This window comes from Oncorhynchus keta, chromosome 36 (assembly GCF_023373465.1).
Source record: "Oncorhynchus keta strain PuntledgeMale-10-30-2019 chromosome 36, Oket_V2, whole genome shotgun sequence".
Taxonomy (NCBI): domain Eukaryota; kingdom Metazoa; phylum Chordata; class Actinopteri; order Salmoniformes; family Salmonidae; genus Oncorhynchus; species Oncorhynchus keta.
Window position 1 is genome coordinate 12,086,974 of NC_068456.1, and position 14,334 is coordinate 12,101,307.

A 14,334-nucleotide genomic window follows, 5' to 3' on the forward strand; every position below is an offset into this window, starting at 1 on the left:
TGTCTTGAGATGTTGCTTCAATATATCCACATAAATGTCCTTGCCTCGTCTATTTTGTAAAGTGCACCAGTCCCTCCTGCAGCAAAGCACAACATGATGCTGCCACTCCCGTGCTTCACGGTTGGGATGGTGTTCTTCAGCTTGCAAGATCCTCACTTTTTCCTCCAAACATAACGATGGTCATTATGGCCAAACAGTTGTATTTTTGTTTCATCAGACCAGAAGACATTTCTCCAAAAAGTACGATATTTGCCCCCATGTGCAGTTGCAAACCGTAGTCTGGCTTCTTTTTAATGGCGGTTTTGGAGCAGTAGCTTCTTCCTTGCTGAGCGGCCTTTCAGGTTATGTCAATATAGGATACTTATAGATACTTTTGTACCTGTTTCCTCCAGCATCTTCACAAGGTCCTTTGCTGTTGTTCTGGGATTGATTTGCACTTTTCGCACCAAAGTACGTTAATCTCTAGGTGACAGAACGCGTCTCCTTCCTGAGCGGTATGACGGCTGCGTGATCCCATGGTGTTCATACTTGCGTACTATTGTTTGTACAGATGAACGTGGTACCTTCTGCTCTCAAGGATGAACCAGACTTGTGGAGGTCTACAATTCTTTTTCGGAGGACTTGGCTGATTTCTTTTGATTTTCCCATGTCAAGCAAAGAGGCACTGAGTTTGAAGGTAGGCCTTGAAATACATCCACAGGTATCATTCCAATTGACTCAAATTATGTCAATTAGCCTATCAGAAGCCATGACAATTTTCTGGAATTTTCCAAGCTGTTTAAAAGGCACAGTCAACTTAGTGTATGTAAACTTCTGACCCACTGGAATTGTTATTTTGTGAATTATAAGTGAATAATCTGTCTGTAAACAATTGTTGGAAAAATGACGTGTCATGCACACAGTAGATGTCCTAACCGACTTGCCAAAATTAACAAGAAATGTGTGTAGTGGTTGAAAAACGAGTGTTAATGACTCCAACCTAAATGTATGTAAACTTCAACTGTATTTTCAGTTTCAATAGCCTGTAAATGTCAACTTAACATATGTTTTATGACTATTGACTATTTTAGGAATATGAGATTTTGCAACATTAAGGCAACATGGGATTACACAGAATAACCAAATGGCCAATATTAAAATATATTACTTTATTAATCCCCATGGGGAGATTTGATTGCACCAGCCAAAACATGCATTGCTAATACAATACACCACAAAAACACAACAAGGACACAGACACTAAAAGCAGCACATCAATAAATAAAAAAGTGTTTGTGTTAAAAAGCCTCATATATTATGGTAAAAAGGATCTGCGGAAATGTTCCATTTTGGACCTGGGTAAAATAAATGTATGCCATTGCACTGTGATGCTCCTGGCAGGTAGGCCTACTCTGGAGGGGGTGGCTAGTGTCGGCCTCTACAGTATACTCTTGAGTTTTTTGTTGTTGTTACCTGCTATGCAGAATTTACACAATGAAGGTGGGCAACCATGATGCCTATTTCTTGGTCTACTACACAGTAGCCTTTACACTAGGATGGACTGGAGTGTCTGTGTATGCATCCACAATGTGTTCTACACATAGCCCACACTTATCTCTAGGTATCTATAGGTATACAAAGCCAAATTCTGTCTCATTTCTTTAAACACTTCGCGTTCATTTCAACCAACATTCTTCTCCCCTGGAAGCCATGTTTAAGGGGGCGTTTCATTCTACTTTCCCCTGGAATGATTTTTTTTTCACTTTGCAGCATCAGTAGTAGCGTTGAGCCAGCCTCCTATGAATGTACGGTGGTTGTGGCTGTAGTTTTTTTTTAGGAACAGGATACGCATAAGGACAGCGAAGAAAAAAAACATAGCAATTCCTCGGGGGATTTGTGAAAGGTTACTCGGGTCTGCATTTATTCGTGTAAAGGACGACAAACAGGTACCAATTTCACGCTCACGCATATCCGGCTTATTTCGTTATGTGGCGAGCTGCGTCTCCGAAAGAATTTCTTTTCATGTCTGATGAGATTACACATCCAATGCAATGAAAACAAAATGGTGGTTGCGCTGTAGCATGTGAGCAACATAATTACAAGAAAGGTTACGGCCCGATGTAGCAGACCTTTCTATTTGAGAACAGCCGCGTATTTATAGGGGACAGGCGACCAACTGAAGCGAGGCCCTTGATTAGATAGGTGTGCATAATGTTTTTTTCAATACGCGTACCCTATCCGAAAAACACACGTAGGCCTACCAGCATGTGAATTTTTATTCCTGCAGAATAGAACGTCTATGTATACACATGTATTTAATTTGTCCTATATTCATGGCGATTTGTACATTGTCTTGTTATGTCGGCTAGGATCTAATTTTAAACGTCACATTTTACGAAAAATATGAATTCAATTACGTCGAGTATTGTAGGTTACAGTAGGTGTCACGATCTTTTCTCTGTTCTTGTATTTTGCCCTTGCATGAGAGCAATCGATGATACAAAACGCATTCACGATGCACAAGAAAATGTAATGCATTCAATGCAATAGGGCATAGCAATCCGAAATAATATATCGGGTCTCAGATTGCAAATGGAATTTCTAAATCTGGGACTCTACTGTAGGCCACCGCGGACCTCTTCTGTACTAGTATTATTTAGTTTGTTTACAACCTCTGGCAAAGTAACCTTCCCATCTTGAAAATCAAACTAATAACGTTACTCATGCACAACTTTACAATTCTTCGTATTTGGCAATTTATTTGAATTCTTAAAAGTTCCAATGCAGCCGTTTTTATCTCAATATCAATTCATTTCTGGGTAACAGTTAAGTACTATAGTGTGATTGTTTTCAATTAAGATGTTTGTTTTTTTAAACCTTAGCAAAGAGCAATTTTTCAAGGAAGAATTTTGCTAGGAAGGTCTGGGAGTGAGAGGGGACGGGAAAACTGAAAATCAGCTCGTTATTGGCAGAGAGGTTTGGAACTCTTTCTTATTGGTCTTAACTAATTTGCCGGGTGGTGATGTCACCATGGAAGGCCAAACCCAAAAAGTATTTTCAAACAGCTCTTGCATTATCCTTTTCACAGTATTATTCAACCTCAGTGTAGAAATATATCAAACACAGAAAATCACGTTTTTGACTGCACTGGGCTTTTAAATGTTGTAGGCCTTTTAATTCCTTAATAATTTGGAATAATATGCTAATCTAGTGTGCTCGGCTTGTTTAATTCTGTCTCTGTTCTTATCAACTTTGCAAAGTCAAGGTATAGGTCTTTTCTTGCCTACACGAGGACAATATGATGCCCCTGATAGGCCTCTTCTGTACATCTCAATCTTTATTCTTCAAGTGTTTATGCATGTTTTATCAGTTTAAAGAATGATAAGTCATATAGCCTATTATATAGACACGTTGGTTTACTTTTCACACCCAGACTTCATATCTTGATTCTGCTACCTGTGCACACCTGTCAAACACACCTGCCTCTAGTCATTCTGCTCCCACCACATACCCTTACCATTCAATGCATAGAAGCTTCAAAATGGCACAATTGCAGGAGTAAATCAGTGGAGGCTGGTGGGAGTAGCTATAGGAGGATGGGCTCATTGTAATGGCTGGAATGGAATAAAAGGAACAGAGTCAAACATCTTCCATTTGTTTGATACTGTTCCATTTATTTCCTTTCAGCCATTACGGTGAACCTGTCCTGCTATAGCTCCTCCCACCAACCTCCACTAAAGTAAATGTAGTCTTACTAAATTCCTTTGGGCAAGTGGGCATGATAAAAACAATTTTGCACAATAGGGTCTAGTGTATTTCAATTGGTTCATTGTTGCATGTATAGAACAAATAACCAATTGAATGTAGTTGCAATCTCCATCCTGAACACTAACCATGGTGATACGACTGCTGTCCTCCCCAGGTAGACATAGCTGAGGCAAGATGTCAGCCCGAGGAGGAAAGAAGAAGACCACCAAACTGTCCCGCTCCGCCAGAGCAGGAGTCATCTTTCCTGTGGGGAGGATGATGAGGTATCTACGCACAGGGACACACAAGTACCGCATCGGCATGGGGGCACCCGTCTACATGGCAGCCGTCATAGAGTACCTGGCAGGTTGGTATCTCGCCTGAGTGAAAACACACACACCAATGTCAAGACAGTGTCGTCATGTGTCAGCAAACACAAAAAAACAATGTTCCTAAATTCACTTGTGTATTAATTACAGGATTATGTAAAATATGAAAATTTATATTTTATTGGTGGCAGAACATTTTTCTAATGACACTTTCTTGTTTAGCTGAGATTTTGGAGTTGGCAGGGAATGCAGCAAGGGACAACAAAAAAGGCAGAATAACTCCTCGGCACATTAAACTGGCTGTCGCCAATGACGAGGAGCTCAACCAGGTACAGTATTATTCCCCTTGAAACGGACATTTCAAAAATATCCTATAATGAACTCAGCAGAGTACATTTTTCATGTTGTTCCACTTCACTTGCACAATTGTTCCAACATATTATATTACAGTAGATTAGTGCCCAATAGGGATCCATAAAACTAATGATGAAGATAGTCCCTTTGTCTAAGTGTTCAGGAAGGTGCAGTTGACGCCAAATGGCATCTGTATCAGGTAGGATTTCATCAGGCATGAACTGCCACCGCTTTGTGGTTAACCTCGAATGGAGAAACGGTTTTGTTGAGGCCCCAAATCCTGACAACACATAACTAACTATAAGAGGTTAGATGCTCAATACACTCAAAAATATGTAATGTTTTTTTTTTAGACAGTGGGGACATTGCGCCTATATTCAAATAAGTGGGGATGAAATAATTACACTTAGACAATGAGCTTTATCATTTTAGCAGGATTTTTACCACTTGCCTAGTATTTCTCAGAGGGAAGAAATTGACCAATGAGACAGAATAGTCAACTGATTCACCTGTTCTGTGGCCTCTCAGCTTCTCAGAGGGGTGACCATATCAAACGGAGGGGTTCTGCCTCGCATCCACCCTGAGCTGCTGTCCAAGAAGAGGGGCAGCCGAGTGAAAGTGGACACTCAGGTAACCGTGCCAGAGAAGAGGGCGGAACGCGTCAAGAGCATCAAGAAACCTACCACCAAAAAAGGCAAAGGCAAACCAGGTCGCAAACAGAGGGTAAGTACACATGAATGGGCTTCGTCAATGACAGCAAACATCTCAATATTTGTCCATGTGTTTGTTATAGTGCTATAAGAAGCATGAGTGTGTTCTGTTTTTCATTGATTCTATTCAAAGAAAAACACGGAAAACGACAAAGAGGCTGTTGTCGCTAACTCAACAGTGGAAGATGGGCCAGGGGATGGCTTCACTATCCTCTCAGCGAAAAGCCTGTTCCTTGGACAAAAGGTATCATTAAACGTAGGCTCATGTCAGCAATGACATGTCATTCTATTACACCTTTTATAAAGATACCTCAGTCATACACCTTGGAAATAAGTGACACGAGTCGAGTTTCTAAGTGATTTTGTTGTAACTTCAACTCTACATCCCCTAAAACAGCTTTCACTAACAGAGAGTGAAATTAGCAAAATTGGAACCATCAAGGTGGAGGGAATCATCAACCCCACAAATGCAGAGATGGACCTCAAAGAGGGAGTGGGTGAGAAAGTCAGACCTGCTGGTATTTTCTTCTTAGACGTGTGAAAGGCCCACGGCCCATTATAATTATCCCTCTTACCTGTTGTGTGCTCGTCTGCAGGCAGTGCCCTGGAGAAGGCAGGGGGGCGAGACTTCTTGGAGGCAGTGAAAGAACTGCGGAAAGCACAGGGACCTTTGGAGGTAGCATCAGGTATGGAGATCTGGAAACTAGAGTAAAATCTGCTGAATGAGAGGTTTGAGAAGTTTCGCATGCAATGTTAATGAAATTATGTTAATACCAAATGTGTTTATCCAAAGAACCACATTCAGCATCATTGACACATGATAGTCTCGCCCTCACTCACCTGTCTAGCCTCAAGTACACTGTCAATGCGTATATTTAAACCTACATAGAAAGAGGGAAACATCAGTGTGTGTTTCCGTGTCTTCGTCCTGTAGTTGCGGTGAGCCAGGCCAGTGGGATGCCAGCTCGTTTTGTCATCCACTGTAACATCCCTCAATGGGGCTCAGAGAAGTGTGAGGACCAGCTGGAGAAGACTGTCAAGGCCTGCCTCTCTGCTGCAGAGGAGAAGAAACTCAAGTCCGTTGCCTTCCCCTCACTTCCTGCTGGCCGGTGAGACTACTCAACTACAGCTTTAAATCTATACCAGTAACAATTTTTTTAAACACTGACAACTAAAATTACTTTTAGTCTTAGTCACAATTGAATAATTTCCTCCTTCGTTATCAGTCGACTAAAACTCTGAACAATTTGTCTAGTTTTAGTCAGACTTTGTCGCATATTAGTCAGTGAATTTAATAATTAGTGTACATGTGTACATTGAGATAGTCTTGTCCAACTAGACCTACTATCCCTTCATATAGCTGGCACATTGTTATTGTGTCAGATTGTAACCAATGCCAGCAATGATTTACCACAGGCTACAAAGCCTTGGCTACATGTTAAACAATTTAGGCATTCAGCTTTTATCTCCCCTTCATAACCTTGGAGTGGGGGTAAATAAGTGATTCTGTTAAAAATGGAAGAATCGGAGCTTTCCACAACAATGGCAGAAATATTACTGTACTACTAATATTCAGCAAATAGTATGAGAGAGTAAAGAAAAAAAGTATACTTTAGGTTACTTACAATCGAAGTGTCCTTGCTGCCAGTTAAAAAGATTGACGAGTGACTGAAGTGACCACCTGGGAGCTGTGTGGGAGAGCCGGGCAGATCAGCTCAATCAGACCGTGCTTAAAAAAACGTTAATTCTGCCAATGAGAGGATTGCATTAAATATTCTGCAAAGGCATGCATGCTTATGATTGGACGTGGAATTTCTCAACTAAAATTAAAACTCAGCAGTTATGGTACTTTTCATGGCATCTCATCAGGAAAAATTGGCTGTTGACATTTCTTGTCAACTAAATTAACATAGTTCAACATTCTGAACCAGGGCTCTAAATCTTTCCTTGATTCCTTCTCAAAATGCCTTTAACCTATCTCCTCCAATCAAGGAGATTGTGGAAAGTCAAATTGAGATTGAGCCCATATCTGTGTCTCTCCTGGTTGTAGGAATGGATTCCCAAAGCAAACAGCCGCCCAGCTGATCCTCAAGGCCATCTCCAACCATTTTGTCTCTGCGACGACCTCCTCCCTGAAAAACATTTACTTTGTACTGTTTGACAGCGAGAGCATCGGAATATACCTTCAGGAAATGGCCAAGCTGGATGCCAAGTGAAGCTGAGCTGAAGAGATGCTTGATTTGAGGTGTTTTTTTAACGGTTGCAGTTGTATTTCAGATGGATCTTTGTTTTTTGCAGCTGATATAGTGTGATCAAAGGTGCTGTAAGTAGGCGTTTTTGACATTGGATAGCCCTCGGAAGGCAAAAAAAAAATATGTTTGTGAGTGAAGTACTGTACGCATTTATGTTACACTGTCTTCCTTTTACAGGATTGCATTCTTTTTAGACTAGACTCAATTAATAATCCCATGGCTTGTCATTCTTATCCCTTATTTACTGAGATTGTTTTCACATTCCATGTACAAAGACAATTTTGACGGTTGTTTTTTCTGCTAGAATCCCTCTGTAGTTTCTGATACAGTTAGTTTACTAAGAAAAGTGTTTCTCATTCTGCTTTGAAATAAAAATCCAGATGTTTTACACCACAGATCTAGTTCTGATTTGATTGATGCATCATTTACCAACACCCATGAATAGCACAGCAACCCAGTTTCATTACATTATATTTATTACATTGTAAAAAGTACATTACCTTTTATTTATATATACACATGTAATTTCCTGTTCACTCAAGAATTAGCGCCTGGTATACCTAACAATGCAGTACAACAAATGAACAGCTTCCAAAACGACTTAACAACCCTGTGAAAGAGGGGCTCCACTTCATTGTATAGTGTTGGTGCACAGACAGACTAATGCGTTTCTAATTTCTCTGACATAAGGCAGTGGATTAGGAGAGTAATATAACCTGACCTGAAAGCAGTTGCTCCCAACAGCCCATTCCTAGCGGAATAAATAAGATTACAATTTTAGACTGATAAGGGCAACGGCCGAGAAATAAACTGCACTGAAGGTTACGCAAATCACAAGATTGGTCATTCAAAATAGTCACCGCAGGGATAAGACTACAAAGCAGCATCAACGAGTTAGCCAGCTAACTTTAATAAACAACCAGATATAACTTCATTTTCTGTTTTATTATTTTAATAAACCTATACTAACATATGTATTTTCTGGTTGTTGAGTCAATTAGACAATGCTAGTTTCATGCTAATCTTTAGCATAAAGTTATGTCCAAGTCATTGATCTTGCTTTGTAGTATACTGCTCTGAAATGATGGGGGTGGGGGGGCCACAAAAAATCTTAACTCATCATGAGGCGATGCAGTTGCTCGTAGGTCTGCATACCCACATAACACCCCCCCATTGCGAGCAAAACATTTTAGTGGCCCATGTCTTGACAGTGGTGATCATTTCAGTTAATTTAGTGCAATTCTACATATTTTTTATCATGGTGTGGAGAAAATGTTGCAGTTCTAAAGCATGTTTGCTGTAATTCTACAGATTTTGCCGTGGGGTGGAGAGAAGATTTTGCATTTTACAGCTAATTTCCTGCAATTCTACACATTTTGCCATAGGGTGGAGAGAAATGTTTGCAGTTGTTAATATGATATCCGAGTGAGACTAACAAAATCAATGGGGGCCCCCTGGCCTGTAATTTGACCGTGATAACAAGTCTGGATAGCTGGCCGCTAAATTAACTTGGCAATGAAATATTTTTAGCTGACATGGGCTAATTGACTATCAGTAGATAGAAAAACAGCTGATGCAGAACCACATTCTGAAATTGCACCTTGTGTATTCTACTATTCTAACCCACAACAGTAAGTTGAGAACCCGACTGTGGTGGGGGGCTGTGATCCGAGGGCCTTTCAAACAGGAGCCACGGGCCGCCGTCAGTTGCTCATCCCTGTTCTAAGTGGTTGATGCTTTTGAAAACTCTTCTTCTTGCATCATCACATGCAGTGAGGTGTTTGGTTTGGGTACAATTTGCCAGAAGATCAAGGCTCTAACCTCAACCTACCAAGATCTGAACTCCTCTGCAATCAATAAATTACTGTACTGCTTACTGTACGGACAGTGACATGCAAAATTACTTTCACTGTGTCAAGTGGGATAAAGTAGTCCCAAATGAAAACTTGCAAAGATTATCCAGACCATTCATCTCATCACTTGAAAATGAAAACTGCATTTTAGATCAGCTTGTCCCAGATTTACTGATGGCTGTCTATGCTCAATCTGCTAGTCAATACTGTACTCATTTAAATAATCTCATTAAGACCTTCCTATAAAACTCCCCTAGCCTGACCGATAAAAGCGGACATGCCCAGGCCAGACGTCACATTCAGAATGTTCTAGGTGCTGTCCTTGTTAGCAATGGCAGCATCTCAAATCCATCTTTCCAAGGCAAACCATGCACACCTCTGTCCCTCTTGGGTATAACAGTGTTTAGAGGACTTAAGAATACGTAGTGTCCTTTTAAAACATAGTTTTGTTATTTTGGGCATTGTAATCAACTTTTTGCGAACAAGCTTGTGACAACATGTTGGCAAATTTCTCCCTCTTTGGAAATCTCAGGATATCATATAATATAATTATTTTCAAAAACCTCAGACAATTTTATAATGGAAATATATAAACTGTATGCTTTTATATTACTGTACACGTATATTTCAACCTTCAGATACAAGAGTTATGATATAGCTAGTATTTCACTCTTTTGTTTTAAGACACAGTGCCCTGATACTTTGACTGGAGTAAATTCATCTCTGTACATCCTATTCAGTAAACAACATGCAGCACCTAAAACCAATTAAGTTATTCACTATGATTTATTCCTGGCAGGACCTCTAGATTACTGTGAAGCAGAGGCATACTAACAACGGACTTAACTTTGTAGGTCTCAAGTTGAAACTGACTCAGTAGGAAAAGTGGGAAAGATCGAAGCGAGTCAAATAAGTGCTGTCCTTAACATCCATGCAGCATCGTATATGTATATCATAAATATATCATAAATATGTATTTTCTGATGAATACGTGAATATTGAAGGACAGCAGGCCCCAGGATGTTAGATAAGACCAAAGCTAGATGTGTCTGTGGTTGTTTAGTGTTGTCTGAGAGATGACCATGTATGCCAGGGTCTCTCTGTCAAGAGTTGGTCTATCCCCTCCTGTGAAGGGGTGCAGAGCCTAAGGAAAGCTATGTTGTTTAGGGGACAGGTGGGGGACAATGTCCCCCTGTGACAGCAGGTGGCTCTATTTTACCTCAGGGGTGTCACTAAGGTCGGTGGACCTGGGGGCAGGGAGCAGGGGGACAGGGGAGCTGGCCTCAATGAGGGCGGGGTTGAGGATGATGGGCAGGGACATGGGGGGCACGCCCCCCACCTGCAGATGGGAGGCCAGTGGCTGCAGGATGAGGGGGGACTGACTCATGTGGGAATGACTCAGGGGGGTAGAGATCTGGGGGGACATCTTCACTGGGGTGGGCATGGGGGGAGTCGACGGGGCACTGGAGATGATCTGTCAGTTCCTGGAAAAGAAGAGGACATTGATTGATTCATTTATTGTTGGCTATGAAACTGATAATGATCATTGGCTTTGGCCAAATTTCATAAATGACTGGCCATGGTTTTTATTTTATTTGAAATTTTACCCCAATTTCATGGTATCCAATTGTTAGTAGTTGTCTCATCGCTACAACTCCCGTACGGGCTTGGGAGAGACGAAGGTCGACAGCCATGCATCCTCTGATACACAACCCAACCAAGCCACACTGCTTCTTAACACAGCGCAAATCCAACCTGGAAGCCAGCCGCACCAATGTGTCGGCGGAAACACTGTGCACCTGGTGACCTAGTTAGCGCGCCCTGCGCCCGGCCCCGCCACAAGAGTCGCTAATGCGCGATGAGACAAGGATATCCCTACCGGCCAAACCCTCCCTAACCCGGACGACACTAGGCCAAATGGACCTCCCGGTCGCGGCCTGCTGCGACAAAGCCTGGGCGCAAACCCAGTCTCTGGTGGCGCAGCTAGCACTGCGATGCAGTGCCCTAGACCACTGCGCCACCCGGGAGGCCTATGACTGGCCATGTTAACATGGTTACCGTTGGCACTAGGTGGTGGAGGATCTTGGGGCGACGCTGGTCTGCTGAAGGTCTTTGGCTCTGTGGGGGCAGCTGGCACTGGAGATTGGGCCTGGGCTGGGGGTGGTGAGGCTGGGGGGGAGGGGGCAGCCAGCTGGGCAAGTTCCACTGGGGGACTGGGAGCAGGATCTATGGACACAGAGCACCATTGCATTTCAGTGATCTGGCTTTATGTAGCTATATAGCAGAAATAACACTGAAGGTTAAGTACACATCATGAAAAACATGTAGGAAGTGTATTCTAACTAATTCAAAGCATATTGGAGAAAACAAGGCCTTAATAGATGCAGGTATAGTGTGTGGTCCTCTACCTGGTTGGGGTATGACTGTTTGTTTGAAGAGCTCTTCCCGGAGGTTAGGCAGGAAGCAGTTGATGCGTTCCCAGGTGATCTCCCACAGGTCAGAGTATCCCGTACGGGAGTCGACGCTGTGGAAGATTCCTGCTGTGTCCATCACCAGCAGCATGTTCTTCAGAGACTCTGGAATGGCTTCCAGCTGGGGTCGGATAAAAATACATTTAAAAAACTGCCCATCAGCCGTGCAATCACACACAGAAGGAAAAAACACTGAACAGAGCTGAATAGGAGTGAACATGAACTCTTATTTTTCTTGTGTGCCCTCCTTTGCGTTTGACCACTTATTGTTGTAAAGTGATGGACTTTTTAGACTAGCTACAGGTAACTGCCAAAATAAAGGAAACACCAACATAAAGTGTCTTAATTAAGGTGTTCGGCCACCACGAGCCAGAACAGCTTCTAATGAGCCTTGGCATAGATTATTCAAGTGTAGAATCTCCCGTAAGTGTTCGATTGGGTTGAGATCTGGTGACAGACGGCCATGGCAGATGGTTAACATCGTTTTCATGCTCATCAAACCATCCAGTGACCACTAATGGCCTGTGGATAGGGGCATTGCCATCCTTTGAGGGTATAGTCATGTTAGCCAAAATAATGGCCTGCCCAGCATTTCTATACATGACGTTAAGCATGGAATGTTAATTGCTTAATTAACTCAGGAACCACACCTGTGCTTTCAATATACTTTGTATCCCTCATTTACTCAAGTGTTTCCATTATTTTGGCAGTTACTCGTAGAAACACATGAGCTAATAGGAGTTGAAATCGACATGTGATACTGTGCAATATTAGGCATCTTCACCAGTAGGTCACTGGAGCCAGCGTGCATGTACTTGTCCATGAAGTCCAGGATGGTGAGCCACAGGGCAGCGAAGGTGGGCAGAGACAACAGGGGAGAGAGGTGCTGCAGGAACACCTGGTGGAGAACAAAGCAATAGAAAACAGTGAGATATTCATATATGACATGGGTACCTGACACAGCATATTATACTATCGCTCTTCAGACGGATAAGCAATGCTAGACAACGGGAAGGATTTAGCAACTTTGTAAATTTCTCAACCCCCCCCCAAAAACAACAAAGTCACCCCTACGGTCTGAACACATATTACAGATTTCACACTTTGACATGGCTGCCTGTTGTGTGTTGACTGAACTCTGACCTTTGACAGCAGGGTGCAGGCCCTCATCCTGGTCTCCTCCATGCCTCCCACATCTGCAGGACTAATATTGTCCAGCAGCTTGGTCAGCAGGGGGAACAGGACCTGGCAACACAATACACAATGATTAGAACACAGTTAACACTGATAAAATTATTTCCCACTTATTTTCGAACTTGAGATTTTTTTTTGCATAATACTGCATTGTATTCAATGAGATATTTGCCATAAAATTCTAAATAAATGCCCATGGCAAGCTAGGATTTGGCCCCAAGTGCCTACTCTTAATTAATCATATATATTTCACTATATATTTCAGAGGAACCATTCAGCAGCCATTCTCATGACCCACCACTCTCCTTACACATACACACACCATTTCACAGTGGTCCTCCTATAATGTAAAAGATGTTCAGCATCCTCCTCTCACCTTGTTGAAGCAGGACTCCCACTCCACAGCATCTAGTGTCTGCAGGTCATGGACCAACAGTGCCCTCTGGAGGTAGGTCAGGGCCTGCATTCGCACCTGCCGCCTGGCATCACAGCACAGCCAGGCTATCCCTATGGGATTCACACAATGTATGGATACTTATGTCAGATATAAAGCGTTAAGACCGGCAAGAGTGTTAAGTGGAATGCTATATAGTGGCGTGAGAACAAGACCACTAAGTCCACTCTCTCAAGGGTCAACTCAGTGAATTACAGTGCCTTTCAGAAAAGTATTCACACCCCTTGAATTTTTCCATATTTTTTGCATTACAAAGTGGGGTTAAAATGGATGTCATTTTTTTGTCACACAAAATACTCAAGTGTTACAGTGGAAGAAAAATGTGTAACTTTTTTTTTTTTTTTAAATACAAAAGAAAAATTAAAACACTAATATAATCTTTATTACATAAGTTTTCAACCCCGAGTCAATACATGTTAGAATCACTTTTGGCAGCGATGACAGCCGAGTCTTTCTGTTTAAGTCTCTAAGAGCTTTCCACACCTGGATTGTGCAACATTTGCCCATTATTATTTTCAACATTCTTCCAGCCCTGTCAAATAGGTTGTTGATCATTGCTAGACAACCATATTCAGTTCTTATCATAGAGTTTCAAGCAGCTAGGCAAAACTAACAAGCAAAACTAACTCTTAGTAAGCAACCCGCGTGTCGATTATTGTCCTGCTGAAAGGTGAATTAATTTCCCAGTGTCTAATGAAAAGCTGAGTGAACTAGGTTGTCCTCTAGGATTTTGCCTGTGCTTAGCTCCATTCCGTTTATTTTTTATCCTGAAAAACCCTTGCTGATGAAAAGCATACCCATTGGCAAAATCCCATGGAAAGTCGTATTCAGTAATGTGTTGTATTGGATTTGCCCCAAACATAACACTTATATATATATATATATATATATATTCAGGACAAATGTAATTTTATTTTTTTCAGTTTTATTTTAGTGCCTTGTTTCAAACAGGATGCATGTTAGGTAATATATTTATTCTGTACAGGCTTCC

At 41.8% G+C, this 14,334-nt stretch overlaps 2 protein-coding genes across 2 annotated transcripts in view; one reads left to right on the plus strand and one right to left on the minus strand.

Annotated features, from left to right (window-relative positions):
- The first annotated feature begins 1,738 nt into the window (after positions 1–1,738).
- Positions 1,739–7,766, plus strand: LOC118369647 (core histone macro-H2A.2-like). Its single transcript, XM_035754191.2, has 9 exons — positions 1,739–1,925; positions 3,902–4,093; positions 4,278–4,384; positions 4,938–5,132; positions 5,253–5,363; positions 5,517–5,616; positions 5,716–5,805; positions 6,054–6,228; positions 7,170–7,766. Exons 2-9 carry the CDS (start codon positions 3,922–3,924, stop codon positions 7,333–7,335), a joined length of 1,116 nt encoding a protein of 371 aa, XP_035610084.1. The 5' UTR covers positions 1,739–1,925; positions 3,902–3,921; the 3' UTR covers positions 7,336–7,766.
- A 59-nt stretch (positions 7,767–7,825) lies between these two features.
- The window catches only part of LOC118369648 (Golgi-specific brefeldin A-resistance guanine nucleotide exchange factor 1-like), an 85,417-nt gene continuing 78,908 nt past the window's right edge, over positions 7,826–14,334 (minus strand). Inside the window, exons 35-40 of the mRNA XM_052498244.1 lie at positions 13,266–13,396; positions 12,839–12,940; positions 12,480–12,593; positions 11,633–11,816; positions 11,283–11,450; positions 7,826–10,655 (exon numbers count right to left, since the gene is read on the minus strand). Coding sequence (XP_052354204.1) covers positions 10,435–10,655; positions 11,283–11,450; positions 11,633–11,816; positions 12,480–12,593; positions 12,839–12,940; positions 13,266–13,396 — 920 coding nt within the window. The 3' untranslated portion in view covers positions 7,826–10,434. The remainder of the gene's footprint in view (positions 10,656–11,282; positions 11,451–11,632; positions 11,817–12,479; positions 12,594–12,838; positions 12,941–13,265; positions 13,397–14,334) is intronic.

Bases quoted from the DNA above. Each gene is read 5' to 3' on its own strand.
- LOC118369647 (XM_035754191.2), top strand. From the start codon at position 3,922: ATGTCAGCCCGAGGAGGAAAGAAGAAGACCACCAAACTGTCCCGCTCC. The intron at 4,385-4,937 runs GTACAGTATTAT...GTGGCCTCTCAG, and splicing joins ATGACGAGGAGCTCAACCAG to CTTCTCAGAGGGGTGACCAT. The intron at 5,364-5,516 runs GTATCATTAAAC...CCCCTAAAACAG, and splicing joins GCCTGTTCCTTGGACAAAAG to CTTTCACTAACAGAGAGTGA.